The sequence below is a fragment of the Colobus angolensis genome, unplaced genomic scaffold (assembly GCF_000951035.1).
Source record: "Colobus angolensis palliatus isolate OR3802 unplaced genomic scaffold, Cang.pa_1.0 Scaffold80, whole genome shotgun sequence".
In the NCBI taxonomy this organism is placed as follows: domain Eukaryota; kingdom Metazoa; phylum Chordata; class Mammalia; order Primates; family Cercopithecidae; genus Colobus; species Colobus angolensis.
Genome location: NW_012121821.1, coordinates 1690104 through 1708091, shown reverse-complemented (window position 1 = coordinate 1708091; position 17988 = coordinate 1690104). Strand labels below are relative to the sequence as shown.

The 17988-nt window shown below is 35.5% G+C and overlaps 1 protein-coding gene and 1 pseudogene across 2 annotated transcripts in view; one reads left to right on the top strand and one right to left on the bottom strand.

Annotated features, from left to right (window-relative positions):
* Positions 1-1264: 1264 nt before the first annotated feature.
* On the top strand, positions 1265-5951 carry LOC105502732 (annotated as a pseudogene).
* Positions 5952-7411: 1460 nt separating this feature from the next.
* Positions 7412-17988, bottom strand: part of LEMD3 (LEM domain containing 3) — a 78944-nt gene continuing 68367 nt past the window's right edge. For both annotated transcript variants that reach the window (XM_011929239.1, XM_011929240.1), the window contains exons 5-13: positions 17192-17271; positions 16960-17105; positions 15725-15826; positions 15495-15597; positions 14655-14833; positions 12265-12346; positions 9972-10077; positions 9807-9885; positions 7412-9584 (exon numbers count right to left, since the gene is read on the bottom strand). In XM_011929239.1, the coding sequence (XP_011784629.1) occupies positions 9421-9584; positions 9807-9885; positions 9972-10077; positions 12265-12346; positions 14655-14833; positions 15495-15597; positions 15725-15826; positions 16960-17105; positions 17192-17271 (1041 nt within the window). In that variant the 3' untranslated portion in view covers positions 7412-9420. The remainder of the gene's footprint in view (positions 9585-9806; positions 9886-9971; positions 10078-12264; positions 12347-14654; positions 14834-15494; positions 15598-15724; positions 15827-16959; positions 17106-17191; positions 17272-17988) is intronic.

Genomic DNA, 17988 nt, shown 5'->3' with positions numbered 1-17988 from the left:
TCTCTCCCGGGCTCGAGTGATCCTCCTGCTTCAGCCTCTCAGATAGCTGAGACTACAGACACACACCACCATGCCTGGTTAATTTTTTTTTTTAAGTAGAGACAAGGTCTCACTATGTTCCCCAAGCTGGTCTTGAACTCCTGAGCTCAAGTGATCCTCCTGCCTCAGCCTCCCAAAGTGTTCAGATTACAGGCATGAGCCACTGTACGAAGCCAGTCCACAACTCTTAGGAGGAAGACTAATTTCGCATTCAGAAAGAGACTAATTTTACATACAGTCCAAAAGAGGTAGGAAAAAAGGAAAAGGAAACAGATGAGACAAATAAAAAATAAACAGCAAAATGACAGACTTAAACTTAACCAACGAATAATCACATTAAATGTTAAATGTAAATGTTGTATATACCCCAATTAAAAGGCAGAGATTGAGTGATTATCAGACCAGATCTTTTAAAAAGATCTAATTAAATACTGCCTACAAGAAACATAGTTTAAATATAAAGATATGAATAAGTTAAAAATAAATGAAAAAAAAGATGTACCCTTCTACCACTTATCAAAAGAAAGCTAGAGTGGCTGTCTTAATATCAAAGTAGATTTCAGAGCAGAGAATATTATCCGGGATAAAGATCACTTCCATAAAGGAGTCAAAACACAGAGAATATAATAACCCTGATTATTTACATACATAAAAAGAGAGCTTTGAAATACATGCAGGAAAACCTGTCAGAACTGCAAGAAACAGGCAAATTCCCAATTATAGTTAGAGATTTCAATAATCCTTCTCAATAATTATCAGGTAGATGAAAAATTAGTAAGAATACAGAAGACTTGAATAATACTATCAAACAACTTCATCAAATTTACATTTGTAAAACAGCCCACCAAATAACAGTAGAAAACACTCTTTTTCAAGTACACATAGAATTTTTATGGAAAGTTTGTGTTGTGGACCATAAAGTAAGTCTCAACCTTAAAAGGATTCAAATCATTCAATGGATGCTAAAAGAATAAAATTAGAAATCAAAAGTGTAAGTAAAGTTACCTGGAAAATCCTCAAGTATCAGGAAACTAAATAACACATTCCTAAATAACCCAGGGGGCAAAGAAGAACTCAAAAGGGAAATTAGAATGTATTCTGGACTGAATGCAAATGAAAATACAACACATCAAAATCTGTGGGATTCTGCTAAAGCACTACTTAAGAAGAAATTAGGGGGGGCGGGGAAAGCTGAGCGTGCGCCTCGGGGCCGCCTCCTGAGCCGTCTGAGCAGAGGGGTGCAGGCGGGATGGCCCTGGTGCCCTATGAGGAGACCACGGAATTGGGGTTGCAGAAATTCCACAAGCCTCTTGCAACCTTTTCCTTTGCAAACCACACGATCCAGATCCGGCAGGACTGGAGACACCTGGGAGTCGCAGCGGTGGTTTGGGATGCGGCCATCGTTCTTTCCACGTATCTGGAGATGGGAGCCGTGGAGCTCAGGGGCCGTTCTGCCGTGGAGCTGGGTGCTGGCACGGGGCTGGTGGGCATAGTGGCTGCCTTGCTGGGTTGTGGCCAAGCCAGTCCATTTTCCACCTTAACAGGTCTTGAATTCCTGGACTCAAGCTATCCTCCTGCCTCAGCCTCCCAAAGTACTGGGATTACAGGCATGAGCCACCGCACCCGGCCTTGATACAAATTTTAAGAGGTGGAATTTAATTCTCCTTCCCTTGATTATGGGCTGGACAAAGAGAAAAATGGTACCTCAACAGTGGAGACACCTGGACAGCACTTTAACCAAGTGATCAGAGTTAACATCGCCAGTTATGTATGTGCTCCCTGATGTGATGTTATGAGAAGGGTACACTATACCTCTATGGTATTCCTCCCCAAAACCTGTTATCTCAATCTATCCATAAGAAAACACTGCACAAATGCAAATTGAGGGACATTCTATAAGAAAACAGATCACTGCTCTTCAAAAGTGACAAGGCCATCAAAGACAAGGAAACAGAAACTTTCAGACTGAAGGAGACTATAATTAAATGCAATATGGTACCCAAATTGGATTATATAAGTAAAAAAACTGGGGAAAGAAAATGTACGATTCAGTTAATGGTATTATACCAATGTACTTTTATTTTTTATAAATGTACCCTGGTTATGTAATATACTAAGATTAGAGGAAGCTGGATGACGGGTATCTGGAACTCTGTAGTACTATTTTTACAACTCCTTTGTAAGTTTAAAATTACTTAAAAATATATTAAAAATGTATATTTACCTTTCTTTGTACTGGTTTGAGTAAAAAAACTGACTTTAGAATGTTAACATTTTAGATGGTGAAATTAGAAGTAATTAAATTTTTAGGTAATGTGTCTTAATTTACTTATAATGAACATGTTTTACTTGTGTAATAATAATAAATTTTAAAAAAACTGAAAAAAAAAAAGAAGAATAAATTAGGTCCCTGAAAGTTATATTGAACTCCCTAGAATCAAAACACAAACTTATTTTAGACGCAGAGTAACAGAATAAAGTGTATGCCTTGATTCAAAAAATATATACTGAGCACCTAATTTCAGCCAGACACTATTTGGGGACCTAAAAATCAAGCAAACAACACAAAAATAAGACTCCCTATTCTTATGGGGATTGATATTGTAGCAAGGGATATAGGTAATAAACATATAAGATACTTTCAGATATTAATAAGAAAATAAAACATCAATTTAAAAGAGAAAGGACAGAGAAGATCTCCATGAAGAGATGTGAGCTGAAACCTGAATAAGGAGGAGCAGGCCATTCAAAGATCTGGTCCCAGGGAAATAATGTTACAGGCAGAGATCAGCAAGTGTGAAGGCCCTGTAGATAGGAAGTATACAGGAGACATAGAAGACCAGTGTGGCTGGAGAAAGTTAAGTGAAGGAGGCATAATAGGATAATTATCAGTAAAGCCAGAGAGCAACATCAGAAAAGGCAGAATCAAGTAAAAGTTAGGTATATAAAAGACAGGCAAGCAGTTTAGTTCGACTAGAGCACAGGTAGATGGATGAGGACTGGGATTTGGCTAGAAAGGCACAGGTTGGTTTAGACTTGTACTCATGGTAGCCACTGTCTACATGCAGCTATTGGCTACATGTGGGTAGTACAACTGAAGGACTCAAGTTTTAATTTGATTAATTCAAATTAATTTAAATTTGAATTTAAATTTTAAAACTTTCAAGTATTTGGGAAGAACTTGGGTATGTGAATCTACTGTTTCAACTGTAGATTTTATGATATCTCAATATAGATCAAGTATTTCCAACTAAAATGTCAAATCTGGATTAAGATAGGCTGTAAATAAGTTGCCCACTGTATAGGTTTTAGCACTTAAGTCATATATCCCAGGGTCACCTTAGCTATAATATATACTCCAGATTTTTGAAGTATGTAAAATAACATTTTTAAAGACAGGTTCAGATAATTTGAATACATAAGGTTAAACATACTAAAATTAATTTTACCCATTTTATACTTTTTTTAGTGTGGCCATTAGAAAACTATTAATTACACAACTGACATATTTCTCTGAAATAGCACCTGTCTAGATAAAGGCAGGCCTTGAAATCCAACTTGAATTTCACTATTATTTAGTAGGAAATAGTCACTGAGATTTCAAAATTCCACATTAGTAACTTTTTTTTTTTGTAAAGAGAAGTATGGCAACATTTGGAACTATAAAAATAGGACTGCCCTTTAAAAGCTGTATTTTTAAATCACTTCAACAAAATGAAGTCACCAAAAAAAAAAAAAAGAAGAAGAAGAAAAAGAAAAAGCCTTTCAGGCCAAATGACTTGACTACAGTTACACGGGCTGTCTAACATAAAGCCTCAAACAAATTTCTAGTTTTGAGTGTAAGATAAACCATTTAAGAACAGTTCAAAACTGTTCTTAACAGTTGATAAAAGTCAACTTTAGCATGTATTCCTTCCTTCAACAGCCGCAGGTTTCTAGACCTATACAAAATCTCATTTTTCTACAAACTAGGAAAATTTCTAATCAATATCAAACAATCACAGACAATGGCAGAACATTTTAAAAGTTAATTTTGTGGAGAGGAGAGATTCTCAAAGACAGTCCCCTCTTGCCCTTCCTCCAACAATGTTCTGCGGTAGACAAAGAGAAGTCAGACGGATCATTTTGCCTTATTTTGTCAATTATAGGACACCTTATCTAGCACCATAACTGGCTTCCTGCTCCCCTCCTCTAGTGCAGTCAGCCCTGTGTATCCACAAGCTCTAAATCTGTGGATTAAACAAACTGCAGACAGAAAATATTCCAAAAAAATTTAATATAATAAAAATACAGTATAACAACTATTTAGATAGCAATAACATGGTATTAGGTATTAAAAACAATCTAGAGATGATTTAAAGTACATGGAAGGGTATGAGTAGACTGAATGCAAATATTATGCCATTTTATATATATGGGATTTGAGCATCTGTGGATTTTAGTGTCCACAGGGGTCCTGAAACCAATCCCCTGCAGATACCATGGGACAATTGTAATCTATAATTTGGGGAATGTCATCACCAGCCAACCAGCCACCCAAACCAGAAATGTGATGGTCATATTAGATTACACTTTTAACTTCACATCATTGAAACACTTTCTCAAATTCTACCTTCTTAATTTAGTTCAAATTTTCCTTTCTACTTCACCCCTTCCCCAATCCCCATCTAAGGGTCACACAGGTAAGTATGGCAGAAATGGGATTAACCATTTGGACTCACTAGGCCATCTAACCCAAGGTCATGGTTCTAACTCCCAAATTGTACCTCCCTCAGACAGTTCTCAAAATATGTCAGAAATGTAGATCCCCCTTCACTTGCTAGAAACATCCACCTAAATGTTTTATAGGCAGGTCAAACTCAACATAGCCAAAACCCCAATTTATCATTTTTCCTATCCAATCTGTTCCTTAAAATGTTGGGATTTTAGATTTCCCATGCTAAATAATTAGATATCAGTTTCTCTCTCAATAATTAATCAAGTCTTTCCCATTTTCTTATTCTTCAAATCTTTTCTCCATTTTTCATGTCAACAAATCCGTATCATCCATTTCTCACCTAAACTCCCTTTAATATCCAACATCCAATCTTCATGTTACCTACAAAGACTTCCATGGTGTGACCATTGGCTACCTTTCTTATCTATTTATGTCCTTAAGCTTAGTGATTCAGTCGTAAGAAATTGCTTATGGCTTTTTTTTTATTTTTTGTTTCAAGTGAGTCTTGCTCACCAAGGCTGGAGTGAAGTAGTGCAATCTTGGCTCACTGCAACCTCCACCTCCCGCATTCAAGCGATTCTCATGCCTGAACCTCCTGAGTAGCTGGGACTACAGGTGCATGCCACCATGCCTGGCTAATTTTTTTTTTTTTTTGTATTTTTAGTAGAGACGGGGTTTCACCATGTTGGCCAGGCTGGTCTTGAAATCCTGGCCTCAAGTGATCTGCCCACCTCGGCCTCCCAAAGTGCTAAGATTATAGGCCTGTGCCACTGGGCCCAGCTGATTTATTTAGATATGGGGTCTCATTCTGTCACTCAAGCTGGACGCAGTGGCATGATCATAGCTTACTGCAGCATCGAACTTGTGGGCTCAAGCAATCCTCCCACCTCAGCCTCCCAAGTAGATGGGGACTAGAAGTGTGAGCCACCACGCCCAGCTAACTCTTTTTCTCATTTAGAGATGGGTCTAAATGTTGCCCAAGGCTGGTCTTAAACTCCTGGCCTCAAGTGATCCTCCCGTCTCAGCCTCTCAACTAGTTGAGATTACACACATGAGCCAACACACCCAGTTCTGCTTTTAGTTTGTGCATAAACTGGGTTGTTTCTCATCAATATTTGTTCCTGTGCTCTCTATACCTATATTGCCCTCTTTCCAGTTTCAGGACCATTCTCAGGTCTCCAGTGTCTACCCATGAAAGAAAAAGTAAATCTGAGTTGCACAGGCTCTGCTGGTTTTAAAATCTAAGAATCAATAAAATGTGTCTATCCTGTTACCCCTAGTAGAGGTTCTTAGGCATAGAAAACCACCATGAGAATGCATTTCTAGTCATAAAGTTTAACCAATGGGGCTTAAAGGTCAAGAGCATTCTGGACATTCAGTTTATTTAAAGCACAACTCTGGTTCCTAATCATCTCAGTTCTTAAGTATCTGTTCTTCAGCATCCTTCCCAAAAGAGTGATTGCCAAAATTCTGCTTGATTTAGCACCCTGTATGAGTCATCCGGAAAAAGTGACTTGCCAAGGTAAGTCTAGGGAAAAAAAAGGCAAAAATGCCATGGAGGGGACTTACAATAATGTGATGTCAACAGGAGCAGGGAGGAAGAACTGCAAGATAAATCTTATTAAAGGAAACGTTCTGGGCACATGACACATCAAAACACAGTTCACCTGGAAATCATAACTTACCATTCAATCTGTGAATACAAGGAAAATATAACAAAATCCAACATCAGCCTTCAATATTCACAAGATATTCATGAATCTACATACCCATGAGTATTGATTTTATAATCACACAGATCACATTCCTTTTCATGAGCTCACCACAGTGATAGAAGCTCTCCTGAGAGCTCAAGGGAAATGTTATCATTGTATCTATACTAATTGTATACTAACTATAATTAATTGTATCTATACTAATTAAGAGTGTTCAACTGAATTAAAACAGGGCTCAGTTGTTGCCTCACCTGCCCTGAGGTCTTCTCTCTATATTAAGATGCATAAAAGGTGCCTTTCTTTACTCGCAGAATTCTTCTGCCTGTTTCGCTCTCACTGTATTTTCCACATTATCTTTTACCTGCTCTGTGTTCTTCCTCTAGACTGTGACCATCTTGAGGATTGGGTCACGTGTTTTTCATCTTTGTATCCCTAACGCGAAACAGTACTTGGCATTTGTTAGTAATCAATAAGTGTACCACATGACTGACTAATCTCGTCTTCTTTTTACTTAACATATCAAAAAGTCTAAACCAATGCTATTTAAAGTAACTAGCCTATGAACTGTTTGTTAATAGTTTATAATGCAACAGAATTCAAGCCAGAATGTTAAAAGAAAAAGAAATGCTTCCTTTTAAAGAAAGTCTTGCTTGAAAAAGTATCTAGCAGAACTAATGCTTTGTGATGCAGCTGATTGACATTCTTGCCCTATTTTGGTTCAAATACTTGAAAGTTGGATGAACACATTTTCATGAGAAAAAATAAAATGCTAAGGGGATGGATAGTTAAAATTAACTTTATGGTCTTCATTCATCTTTATAAGCACAAATATTCATAGACTGTCAAACTGATTTAAACTAAAGACACCTATTTTCACAGGTAAAAAATAAATACAGACACAGGGCACTTAAAAAGTTTTTTAAAAGCCAAGACACATAAAAAAAAAAACTAATAAATTTTTAATTAGAATTTTTTTCCTTTTTTTTAACAGGACAAGTAACAGATTACATCAAACTTCAGAACTTCTCAAACACCTAGTTATTATACACATTCCCATCTGTCTTGCAGGGAGGGATCTTGGTCGGCTTAACAGTTTCAGGTAAAATAAGCTGCATAATAGTATATATTACAATAATAAATGTACAATGTTTACATGAAATATGTTTTAGAAGCAAGAAAAAGATGCATCTGCATCAAAGGCGACCTTTTAAAATGCCACAACTATTTTTTACATTCACTCTTGCAACAGGTTACAAGATGGGGGTCACTAAGCTCAGATAAATCACTAAGATGCACATAAAATACAGGAAGATTGGTTACTTTATATATTATATATATTTATATTTTCACACGTTAGCATCTGAGACATAAACTGAGAATTTAAAATTTATTCTCTTCAGATAACAAATCATTTTTTATTCTTCATAAACAAGGTGCCCACAAAAGCACATAGGTAAGGCACAATAGGGCTTTCTGTTACAGAATAGTGTGCATCATGTTTACTTAACCAGAAAACGTGCATTATCTGTGCAAGTTCATGCTGCAAACCCAACGCATACAATAAAACAAAAAGGAAACTGAGCTTTAAATAAAACCAAAATTGGTACAATTCCAGCTGCTTCACATATTCATTTGGACTGACAATTATATATCAACAGGTTATTTTTAAAAAGCCAATTGTAGATTACAAGTAAAATTTAGCAACTATTTTTATCTGAAATCAAAAACAGTAATAAAGTAAGTTTACTGAAACAAATTAAATACTGAGGCACAAAGCAATGGTCAATCGTGCATTTACTATACTGCAAACTTTCATGACCCAAAATTGCAAGTATAATTTGTCAAATACACATTTTGCTGCAACAATGTGCCCTGCTTTAAACTTGACATACAACAGAGGCACTAACATATCATTAAATTATAAATAGATTGGGAAAATGACTTAATCCCAATGGTACTATGTCACAGCCCTGGCATCTATAATAAATACAGCTTTACACAAAATATTTTTCCAATATCTGCCAATTTCTTCTTTATTGCTCACATAAATTTGAATCTATTACAACTGGTATCAGAACTTTCACACAAAATCATACTCAGACATTTTTATATAAAACCTATAAAAGATATTTTAAACTTGTATCTAATACTTCCAGGTGTTTGGCTGTTTGATCTATGCAAAAGTACAGCCATATGTGTATATCTGTGTGTGTGTATATATATACACACCTATATATATATACACACACATATACACATACATATATACACACACATTAGATTATGAATAAAATAGAAAGCTTATTTTACTGCTTTAATGCAGACATCTTCACAAAACAAGACTACTTTCACCACCACCAGCATTTATACATATATACAAAGCCAGTTTAAGTACATATACATCCACTTACACATATTTGTAACCACTAAGCCCAAATTAATTTTCCCATATTCCAGCTGTAGCAAATGAATCACTTATAAGCAACAGAAACCTAAGGTTAAATTGGGAAATCAACAGTTTTACCACATTAGCCTGTAGGAACTATGCAGGTGACTGCATACAAAAATTCACAACATTAGTTCACAAGAAAGTATGGGACTACAAGAAGCCTTTTCATCATGCTTTTGTGTGGTTATCCAAACACTTCTTGGTGCAAAAATACAACCACCACATCTGAAAATGCTTAATAAAGTCAATGTTCCTCATGCAAAACTTTAAATGCATTGGCTTAACTGAGCTCCAAAAACTGAATGAAATAATTATCCTACCTACTCAGCATTGCTGCCTCACTGCTAAATCCCTTTGGAACCTTAAGACTTCTGGAACGTTCAGAGATGTATTCATCAATAAAAATATTACATACAAAAAGCATTTAAAAAGGAAGACAAAAAGCCAAACAGGAATTTTCCTATTGTAAGTAACAGTCTTAGAAATGGAAGGAAATCTTTTCAGGAACTTCCTTGAGAATTGGTTAGGCCAGTCCGAAGACGAAGATGAGACATAGAGTTCATATGTTTATTTGATGGCTTCAATGGAGTGTTGGAAGTGAGAGCCTGGGGAAAGCGATGGTGGTATCTATCTAGCCGTAAATATTTTACTGTAACCAATTTCCCTGTTGTAAGATAGAAATAATATTTTAGATCAGTAAAACTGTTTAATATTTGCAGAAAATTAACTGTGGTAAAAGACATATGAGCACAAAACATAACTAAAGTCATCTAAAATTATTACTCAAAAAATTGCTAACCTAAATTCTTTTACTTGAAATCTGGTATAGTTTAAAATTAAACTATAACTATCTTTTCAAAATGTTTGTAATACTCAAATTTCTTACCATCAAACCAAGAGCCATGTAATGCTTTAAAAGCCTTTCCAGCATATTCTGGAGACAGACATTTAACATATACACAACCCTGGAATATTAAAAAAGAAAGAAAATAGTCTTAGTTTAATAGCAACAAATCCAAAACATGAAATTCAATACTAAAAGTTACTTTACCTCACGTGAATTTTTGTCTACTGCAATGTGAACAATGCCATCATTATCACTGCATTTTTCTAAAATTGCTTCTTGAATTGCCAAATGCCACTGATCCCCTATTTCCCTAAAAATTAATGAAAACAAAAATCAACAACCATATTCCTACTCGGTAAAAATTCTTCATTGTCGCTTACAACATATATATACTACTAGAATTGGGATAGTTTTAAAACCACATATGATTTTAATTGGTATTAAGTAAATGTTGACTAACAGGAGGTGGATTTAAAAATAATAATTCAGAAGTCTCAGCCCTCCTCTCATATTCCAGTAAGAGTGCAGAGAACTGGCCGGGTATGGTGGTTCACGCCTGCAACTCCAGCACTTTGGGAGGCCGAGGCAGGCAGATCACGAGTTCAGGACATCGAGACCATCCGGGCTAACATGGTGAAATTCCATCTCTACTAAAACTACAAAAAAAAAAAAAAAATAGCCGGGCATGGTGGCGGACACCTATAGTCCCAGCTACTCGGGAGGCTGAGGCAGGAGAATGGCGTGAATCTGGGAGGCGGAGCTTGCAGTGAGCCTAGATCATGCCACTGCACTCCAGCCTGGGCGACAGAGTGAGACTCTGTCTCAGAAAAAAAAAAAAGGAGTGCAGAGAGCTGAGGCAATAAAAGACTTGCCCACCGCTGCAGAAAAAATGGATTGGGTCATTCCTATGTTTAAAAATCCTGTGTACTTACAGTTATTTCTGTTTTCTTTCTAGTGTTAATAAGTACTTTAAATGAGTTGTGAACTTATTACAGTTGTAAAAGTTAAATGTTATTTATTTATTTTGAGACAGGGTCTTGCTTTGTCACCCAGGCTGGAGTGCAGTGGCGTGATCGCGGCTAATTGCAACACCTGCCTCCCAGGCTCAAGCCATCCTCCCACCTCAGCCTCCCAAATAGCTGGGACTATAGGCGCATACCACCAATCCTGGCTAATTTCTTTTGTATTTTTTGTAGAGACAGGGTTTTGCCATGTTGCCCAGGCTGGTCTCGAACTCCTGAGCTCAAGTGATCCACCCACCTCGGCCTCCCAAAGCACTGGGATTATAGGTGGGAGCCACTGTGCCCAGCCAAATGTTATTTTCTTTAATTGTAATGATATGTTCAAATTCCTAAAGAAAAATCTTAGTAAATACTATATTTGAGCTTCTCTTTCCCAAAATGATGATACAGGACTAACATTTTGTACAGCCACCTTACTATAACGACAGTTCTAAGGTTTTTCTGCTGTAGTAATGGACATTTGTCTTGCTTGTGAGACAAAGATGGTAGGAGAGAGAGGAAAATGACTTCACTTTAAATCACAAATTTTCACTTTACGTAATAAAATAGCGGACTTGCGAATTCCTAAGATATGAGGTGAGATTTCCAACAGAGGTATCATCATACTGCTAATTGTTTCTATCTCTGCAAAATTAGAGGCAGTGTCTCTGTGTGTGTGTGTGTGTGTACGTGCGCGTGCAAACAGGTGGCATACTGCTTCCTCACATTTCCAATTTTGCTGTCACTTATTTGGAATTTCATCAATGAGTGATGAGACTTCTGGGGATATTTTATACATATTGTAATTACCACTGTCGGGACTTTTAAAACAAAAAGAATTTGATCTGTAATATCACTCCACTGTCGGGACTTTTAAACAGAATTTGATCTGCAATATCACTGGACAGATAAGCAGTACCCTCAGGAAGCTAACTGTAAGAATTATTACAGCTTATATATGAAATACTATGAATTCTAAGGTAGTCTCTTTTGACTGTGCTATTCTCTGGAAGCATATGTTGTTTGAATTATAAAGTCTGAGAAGTTCTTCAAATATTACATTGACAAGTGGAGACAGGACTTTGTAGAGAAGCAGGTGTATACATCTTTACAGGAACCTTTTTACAATTTGAGATTTGAAATTTGTAAGAAGCAGTGATTTTTTTATCTATATTTTCTACTGAGGCAAAAATATTGACAGTAATGTATAATGACATGAGTCATTAATTTGCCTCAAGCATTTATCTATTTATCTGCTATGAGGATTCATAGGGAATACAAAGATTTATAAAAGTGTTACAAATCTTTACACATTAGTGTCCTTTGGCCAAATCTGCGCTTGGAATTTAATGAAAGAGAAAAACGTAACGTTTCTGTAGTAGAGATTCAGAAGAAAAACATTATCAATTACAGACATACCATTATAAGAATATCATGCATTTTCCAGCCAAATATGCAGAATAAGAGTTACATGTACCCCTGATCATAATACTTACATAACGGGATCAAACATATTCCGAATCTTTAGACACGGTGTCAAACTATTTGGCGGTGAATTTCTTCTATCTAAATGAAATGCTACAAAAAACAAGTTAGATTTACTATTTGTCATTGTTCCAATTTGTTGAAAGGTATTCAATTATTCAGTTCATTCGAAAAATATTCACTGCTTGCTTTTACTAGGAGCCAGACCCCTGGTTAGATGTTAAGGTGAATAAGACAGATAGTCATTGCTATCAAAGAGTTTACAGTTTAATGGGAGAGACAGATGATAAAGAGTGTCATGCAAGAAAGTACCACCGTGATTATTAAGTCCTAAGAAAGGAAAGTATAGACGGCTTTTTAAAAGTAACTTAACCTCATATGAGAAAATAAAAGTTCCCTGAAAAAGTGAAATTTATGTGGGAACTGAAGAATAAAAATTAGCAGGGTGAAGAGAAAAGGAAAATTTCAAGCAGAGGTGATTGCTTGTACACAGCTCCTGGGGCAAGAAGGAGCAAATGTGGCTGGAGTAGAAAGAATAGAAAGATAAATCTACAGAAGATGTCAGATTATTTAAGATGATGTAGGCTACAAAAAATTATTTGGGCATTATCGTAAGAGTAATAGAAAGCCATTCAAGTGTTTTTAAGGAGAAGAGTATGAGATCTGTCTTTTAAAACTACAAATTTTAAAATACATTGTTATGTGGAGACTCAGGTAAAAGCATAAGTGAATGCAAGGTGACCAGTTAGAAGGTTATTATTATATTATAGTTGTCTAAGAAGGAGAGGATAATGATGTGGGTAAGACAGGCCAACAGTGCAGGTGACAAGTGGATAGAATCAGGGCATATTATGAAGTAGACATGACATGACCTGTTGAAAGATTGGACAAAGAGGGATAAAGGAGAGATTAAGAATTACCCCTAAGTTTATGCAGAATCAACTCAGAAAAGGTATCATTAACTAGACTAGGAACACTGGAGAGATCAGGCTGGTGTACATGTTGAATCTGTGGTGCCCACCTCCTAGTAGAGAAATATATAGTTGGGTACAAAAATCTGAAAACCAGACTTCATTCAAAATAAAAAATTGGGGAGTTATCCCAATACGGTAAATTAAGTCACAGCAAGATGATCATCTAGGAAGAGATGGCAGAGTGGGGAAAAAAAGATGGCCTTGAGAAACTCTAACACCTAGAGGTGAAGAAAAAGAGGATAATCTAGAAAAGGACTGAAGAAAAGTCTGAGGTAGGAGAAAAAAAAAAAAAAACCCAGAAGAAAGTGGCATCCCCAAATCCCAATGAAGAAAGTTTCAAGGAGGGCTGAACTGTCAAACACTGTTAAGAGGTCAAGTAAAATAAGGAATTATCTATTTTCAGTTTATAGGGAAACTGAAATGCATGCATCATTTAGAGGAAATAGTATAATCGTTGGCAACATCAAAGCATCATTTTTTAATTTAAGTTCTGGGATGTATGTACAGGACATGCAGATTTGTTACACAGGTAAACGTGTGCCATAATGGTTTGCTGCACCTATCAACTCAAACCCATCACCCAGGTATTAAGCCCTGGATGCTTTAGCTATTTACCCTGACAGAGCATCACTTTTATGCCATGTTTAAAGAAGCCTCTTATTCAAGCTTTTTCAAAGTGAAAATTAATTGGAGAATAAAAAAGGAATGACTGGACTTTGTATTGCATGTCCAAAACAACTTACTTACCTTTTCCACAAATACTGTGTTTAAGCAAATATTGACATACTTTTATAAGAAAAAGTCATAATTTTCTGATGCATTGTTTTCTGCTTTTCTGTGTAGCAAAGGTTTGGATACATATGGCAGCCAATCTTCAAAACCCCCTACAAACTTACCCCTTCCTTATTTATACATGTTTTTGAAACTATGTAGGCATTAAGAAAAATATGGAAAGATACCCACAAAAGTTACTTGGCAGGTCAGATATATAAATAGAAAGGTCTTAGTAAGAGGAGGTAGGCAAAAATTGGAAAAAAAAGAGCAGTTAAAAAGTTATGACTTCACTTATATACATACAGGTTATATGTATTATATTGTATATGTAACATAAATTGTTATTTACATAAAGAAATTAGATGAAAAGAATGCAGTTAATATATATAATACTAAGTTGTTTTGTTAAGTGAAATAGGCAAGATTCAAGGAATATTCATCTTTATTAAAGATAAACCATTTATGTTTGTATTAGCAAGGACAAAAGTGTGGAAGGATACTTAAGAAGCTAACACTGATTCCTTCTATGAAATGGAACCAGAAAGACAGCTTTGCCTTCATACATCTTTGAATTGTACTGTTTCACTTAACACATTTTTGTCATTTTGAAAAATTGGAAGAAAATTACTTTCTTGATGTTTAAAAATACATACCTTGACCTTGCCATACTTTAGAAGGTATAACTAATATTTTGTCACAGGATGCAGAAGGCTGGATCCACCGCCAAACCAGAAAATCTGCACCACCTATTCTTCGTGTTTCCGTGCGAACTCTAGACTCATTAGCAGCAAGGAAGTCAACAGCTCTATCCCAGACTTTCTTCATTTTTTTCCTATCATGTGAACAAAAGGGCAAATTTACTATCATCTTGGCTTATGTCATCTTTTTGAAATATTAGTATCTGAGGTAATGTTAACTCTAGCTGTTCTTACCACTACTCATGGAGTTTGTTCAAAGAAGATTTAGATGCCTACACCTCATCTCAGATTTACTGAGTTTCAATTTCCAGAGCTAGAGCACAAACATCTGTATTTTTTTCCCCCAAAGCTCCACTGGCGATTACGTGTTGCTAGGGTCAAGATGCTGCTTCAGGATATGGAATTATCTATTATTTTCAAAAAGTTGTATTTAGTTTTTACTTTAAAAGCTTCATTAATAATAAAGTTAGTACTTAAAAAACATTAGTAAAACACCAGCCACTGGCTATCATCTATTTCTTTATCAACATGAAATTAAACGAAGTAAGATGGAGACTAACAACAAAGAATCAAGAATGCCTAGGAATGAGAATGACTTAGAAATCCAAGTGTCACTCAAAATCAGGAGAATAATAGAAGAGAATTTAGAAAGAGAGTATAACGTATAAACAAAACAAAACTTGTGCAGTAAGTTAGTCTAGTTGAGAAGGGTCACAGCTCTCAATATAATTTTCAATACTGCAGAAAGCACCTATATTTTCTGATTTACTTGAACTCATAATGCTTTGAACACACCTGTCATGAGGCTGTATTAAGGAATCGCGTACATGTGGAATAGGCATGTAAGGCTGTAAATCTTTGTTTTCCTGGCAGGCTTCATTATGACTTCGTAAAACATCTAAAAATAAATAAAATTTACAAAGGAATCAATCACTTGACATAATGTTGTAGTTTAATCACACAATGACTCTTCCAGAAATAGTTAAGATTCTTAGAAATAGTTGAGATTCTTAGAAATATCATACCTATAATCTTCACCACCATATCATACATCTGCCTTGTTTCTTCCTCTTCTTTTGTCCATCGATATTTCATGTAACGCAGAACGACACAAACCATCACTACACCTGTAATATTAATATACTTTGTGTTTTAAAAATTGTGGTCAATATCACTCAATAATATTGCAGTGATTATTTTAACTGCCACAATGGAATGAATCTTCAAGACAAATGGCTGAATTAGCTATATGATTAAAACTACATAAAAAAATTTCATACTGAACATTTTCCAAAGTTTCACTTCTTTCTAGAAAAAAGCATTTCTTCCATTACCTTGACAAGTGAACATTTAAATTCTAACTATTTTTAAAAAATTAAATATGTTTCACAAACTTTTTTCCTTTGCAGCATAAAATGACTAGAAAAGTGAATCTCATGAGACTAAACATACTAAATCTTACAAAAATCATCTTAAAAAAGAAAATGAATTTTTCTTTTGTTGTCGTTTTTGAGATAGGGTCTTGCTCTGTCATCCAGGCTGGAGCGCAGTGGTACAATCATGGGTAACTGCAGCCTCCAACTCCTGGGCTCAAGAAATCCTCCTACCTCAGCTTCCCAAGTAGCTGGGACTACAGGCACATGCCACTATGCCTGTCTAATTTTTAAAAATTTTTGTAGAGGTAGGGTCTCACTATGTTACCCAGGCTGGTCTTAAATTCCTGAGTGCAAGCAATCCTCCTGCCTCAGTCTCCCAAAGTGCTGGGATGACAGATGTGAGCCACTAAAGCTGGCCAAAATGAATTATTTTCAAAGAAGAAAGAAATAATAATAAAAAAAAAACTATCACCTAAATCCCTATTATCAATTAAAAAATGATAAAAATTTTAATTTAGGTAAATGACATTTTAAAAACTAAACATAATTTTAATAAACTTAATTTACAATACTATTATTTAAAAATAAGCTCAATTTTTATATTTTTCAATTCTACTTTCTAAAGTAGATTTCTATGTATACACTGACCACACTTGTTTTTTTTTGTGACAGTCTTATGATAGTTTTATTCCTACCTCTCCTTATATTACTGTTTTCTAAGCCCTTAGAATGATCGTGACATTATTTTTATTATATTTAGAGAAGACATCTAGCTGTGACTTATGTGGCAACAATCACAAAAATGAATTCTCAACTCGCATTTAGTGAAAAACACACAAAAATTCAGACTGCAATTTATCTCCTTTCTTACCTTTACAACTTACCTAAGCATAACAACAATAATCTGTGAGTTACAGTAACAAAAGCACGTCGAAAACGACACCAAAAAGACATCAGTGGTCTTGTGGACTGTAAAAACTGCACATCAGTTATATTTGTCAATTCTTCCTCAGGGCCAAAACCAACACACCTATTTAAAAATAAGTAAGGTAGAATTTAAAGTCAAAATCACTTCTCCCAGTACAAAATGGTCAAAGTAGAAATCAGATCCTTTACCTTATTCCAACATCTTTTCCATTTTCTAAGATCCACTGCAATGAAGTGTTAAATATACCTTCATATTCAGGACCTAAATCCTAACAACAAAAATAGAGAAAAACAACTATTCTTAATCTACATTCAACTCTCTGTAAGGTATCCTTTATAACACACTCTATATAACATTTTTATTTTAACTATATAACATAAAATATTCATTACAGAAAATTTAAAAAGAATGAGAAAAAAGAAAAAAAAGTTAGCATTTTCCCACTACTCCAATATAATCAGTGTGAATATTTTGCTTTTTTTGTTTTTAATTTTACATATTTGGGAACTGAGTCTCTCTCACTCAGGCTGGAATGTAGTGGAACAATCTTGGCTCACTGCAGCCTCTGCCTCCTGGGTTCAAGTGATTCTCCTGCCTCAGCCTCCCAAGTAGTTGGGATTACAAGCATCAGCTACCAGGCCGGGCTAATTTTTTTCTTTTTTTTCATACTTTTGGAGAGACGAAGTTTCACCATGTTGGCCAGGTTGGACTTAAACTCCTGACCTCAAGTGATCCGCCAGCCTTGGACTCCCAAAGTGCTGGGACTACAAGCATGAGCCACTGCGCCGGGCTTGGAAGTTCTTTATTATCATTAGTTTATCAGTGCCATCATAAGAGTGAATTCACCACTTTTTAAAATGCAATAAATACTATTTACAAATGAACAAAGAAATGGCAAACTCTTCCAGATATGGATGTTTCACAGACATATTCTCAACACATAAAAGCAGTAAGCCTATCAACTAAAGAAAAACCGACCGGGTTA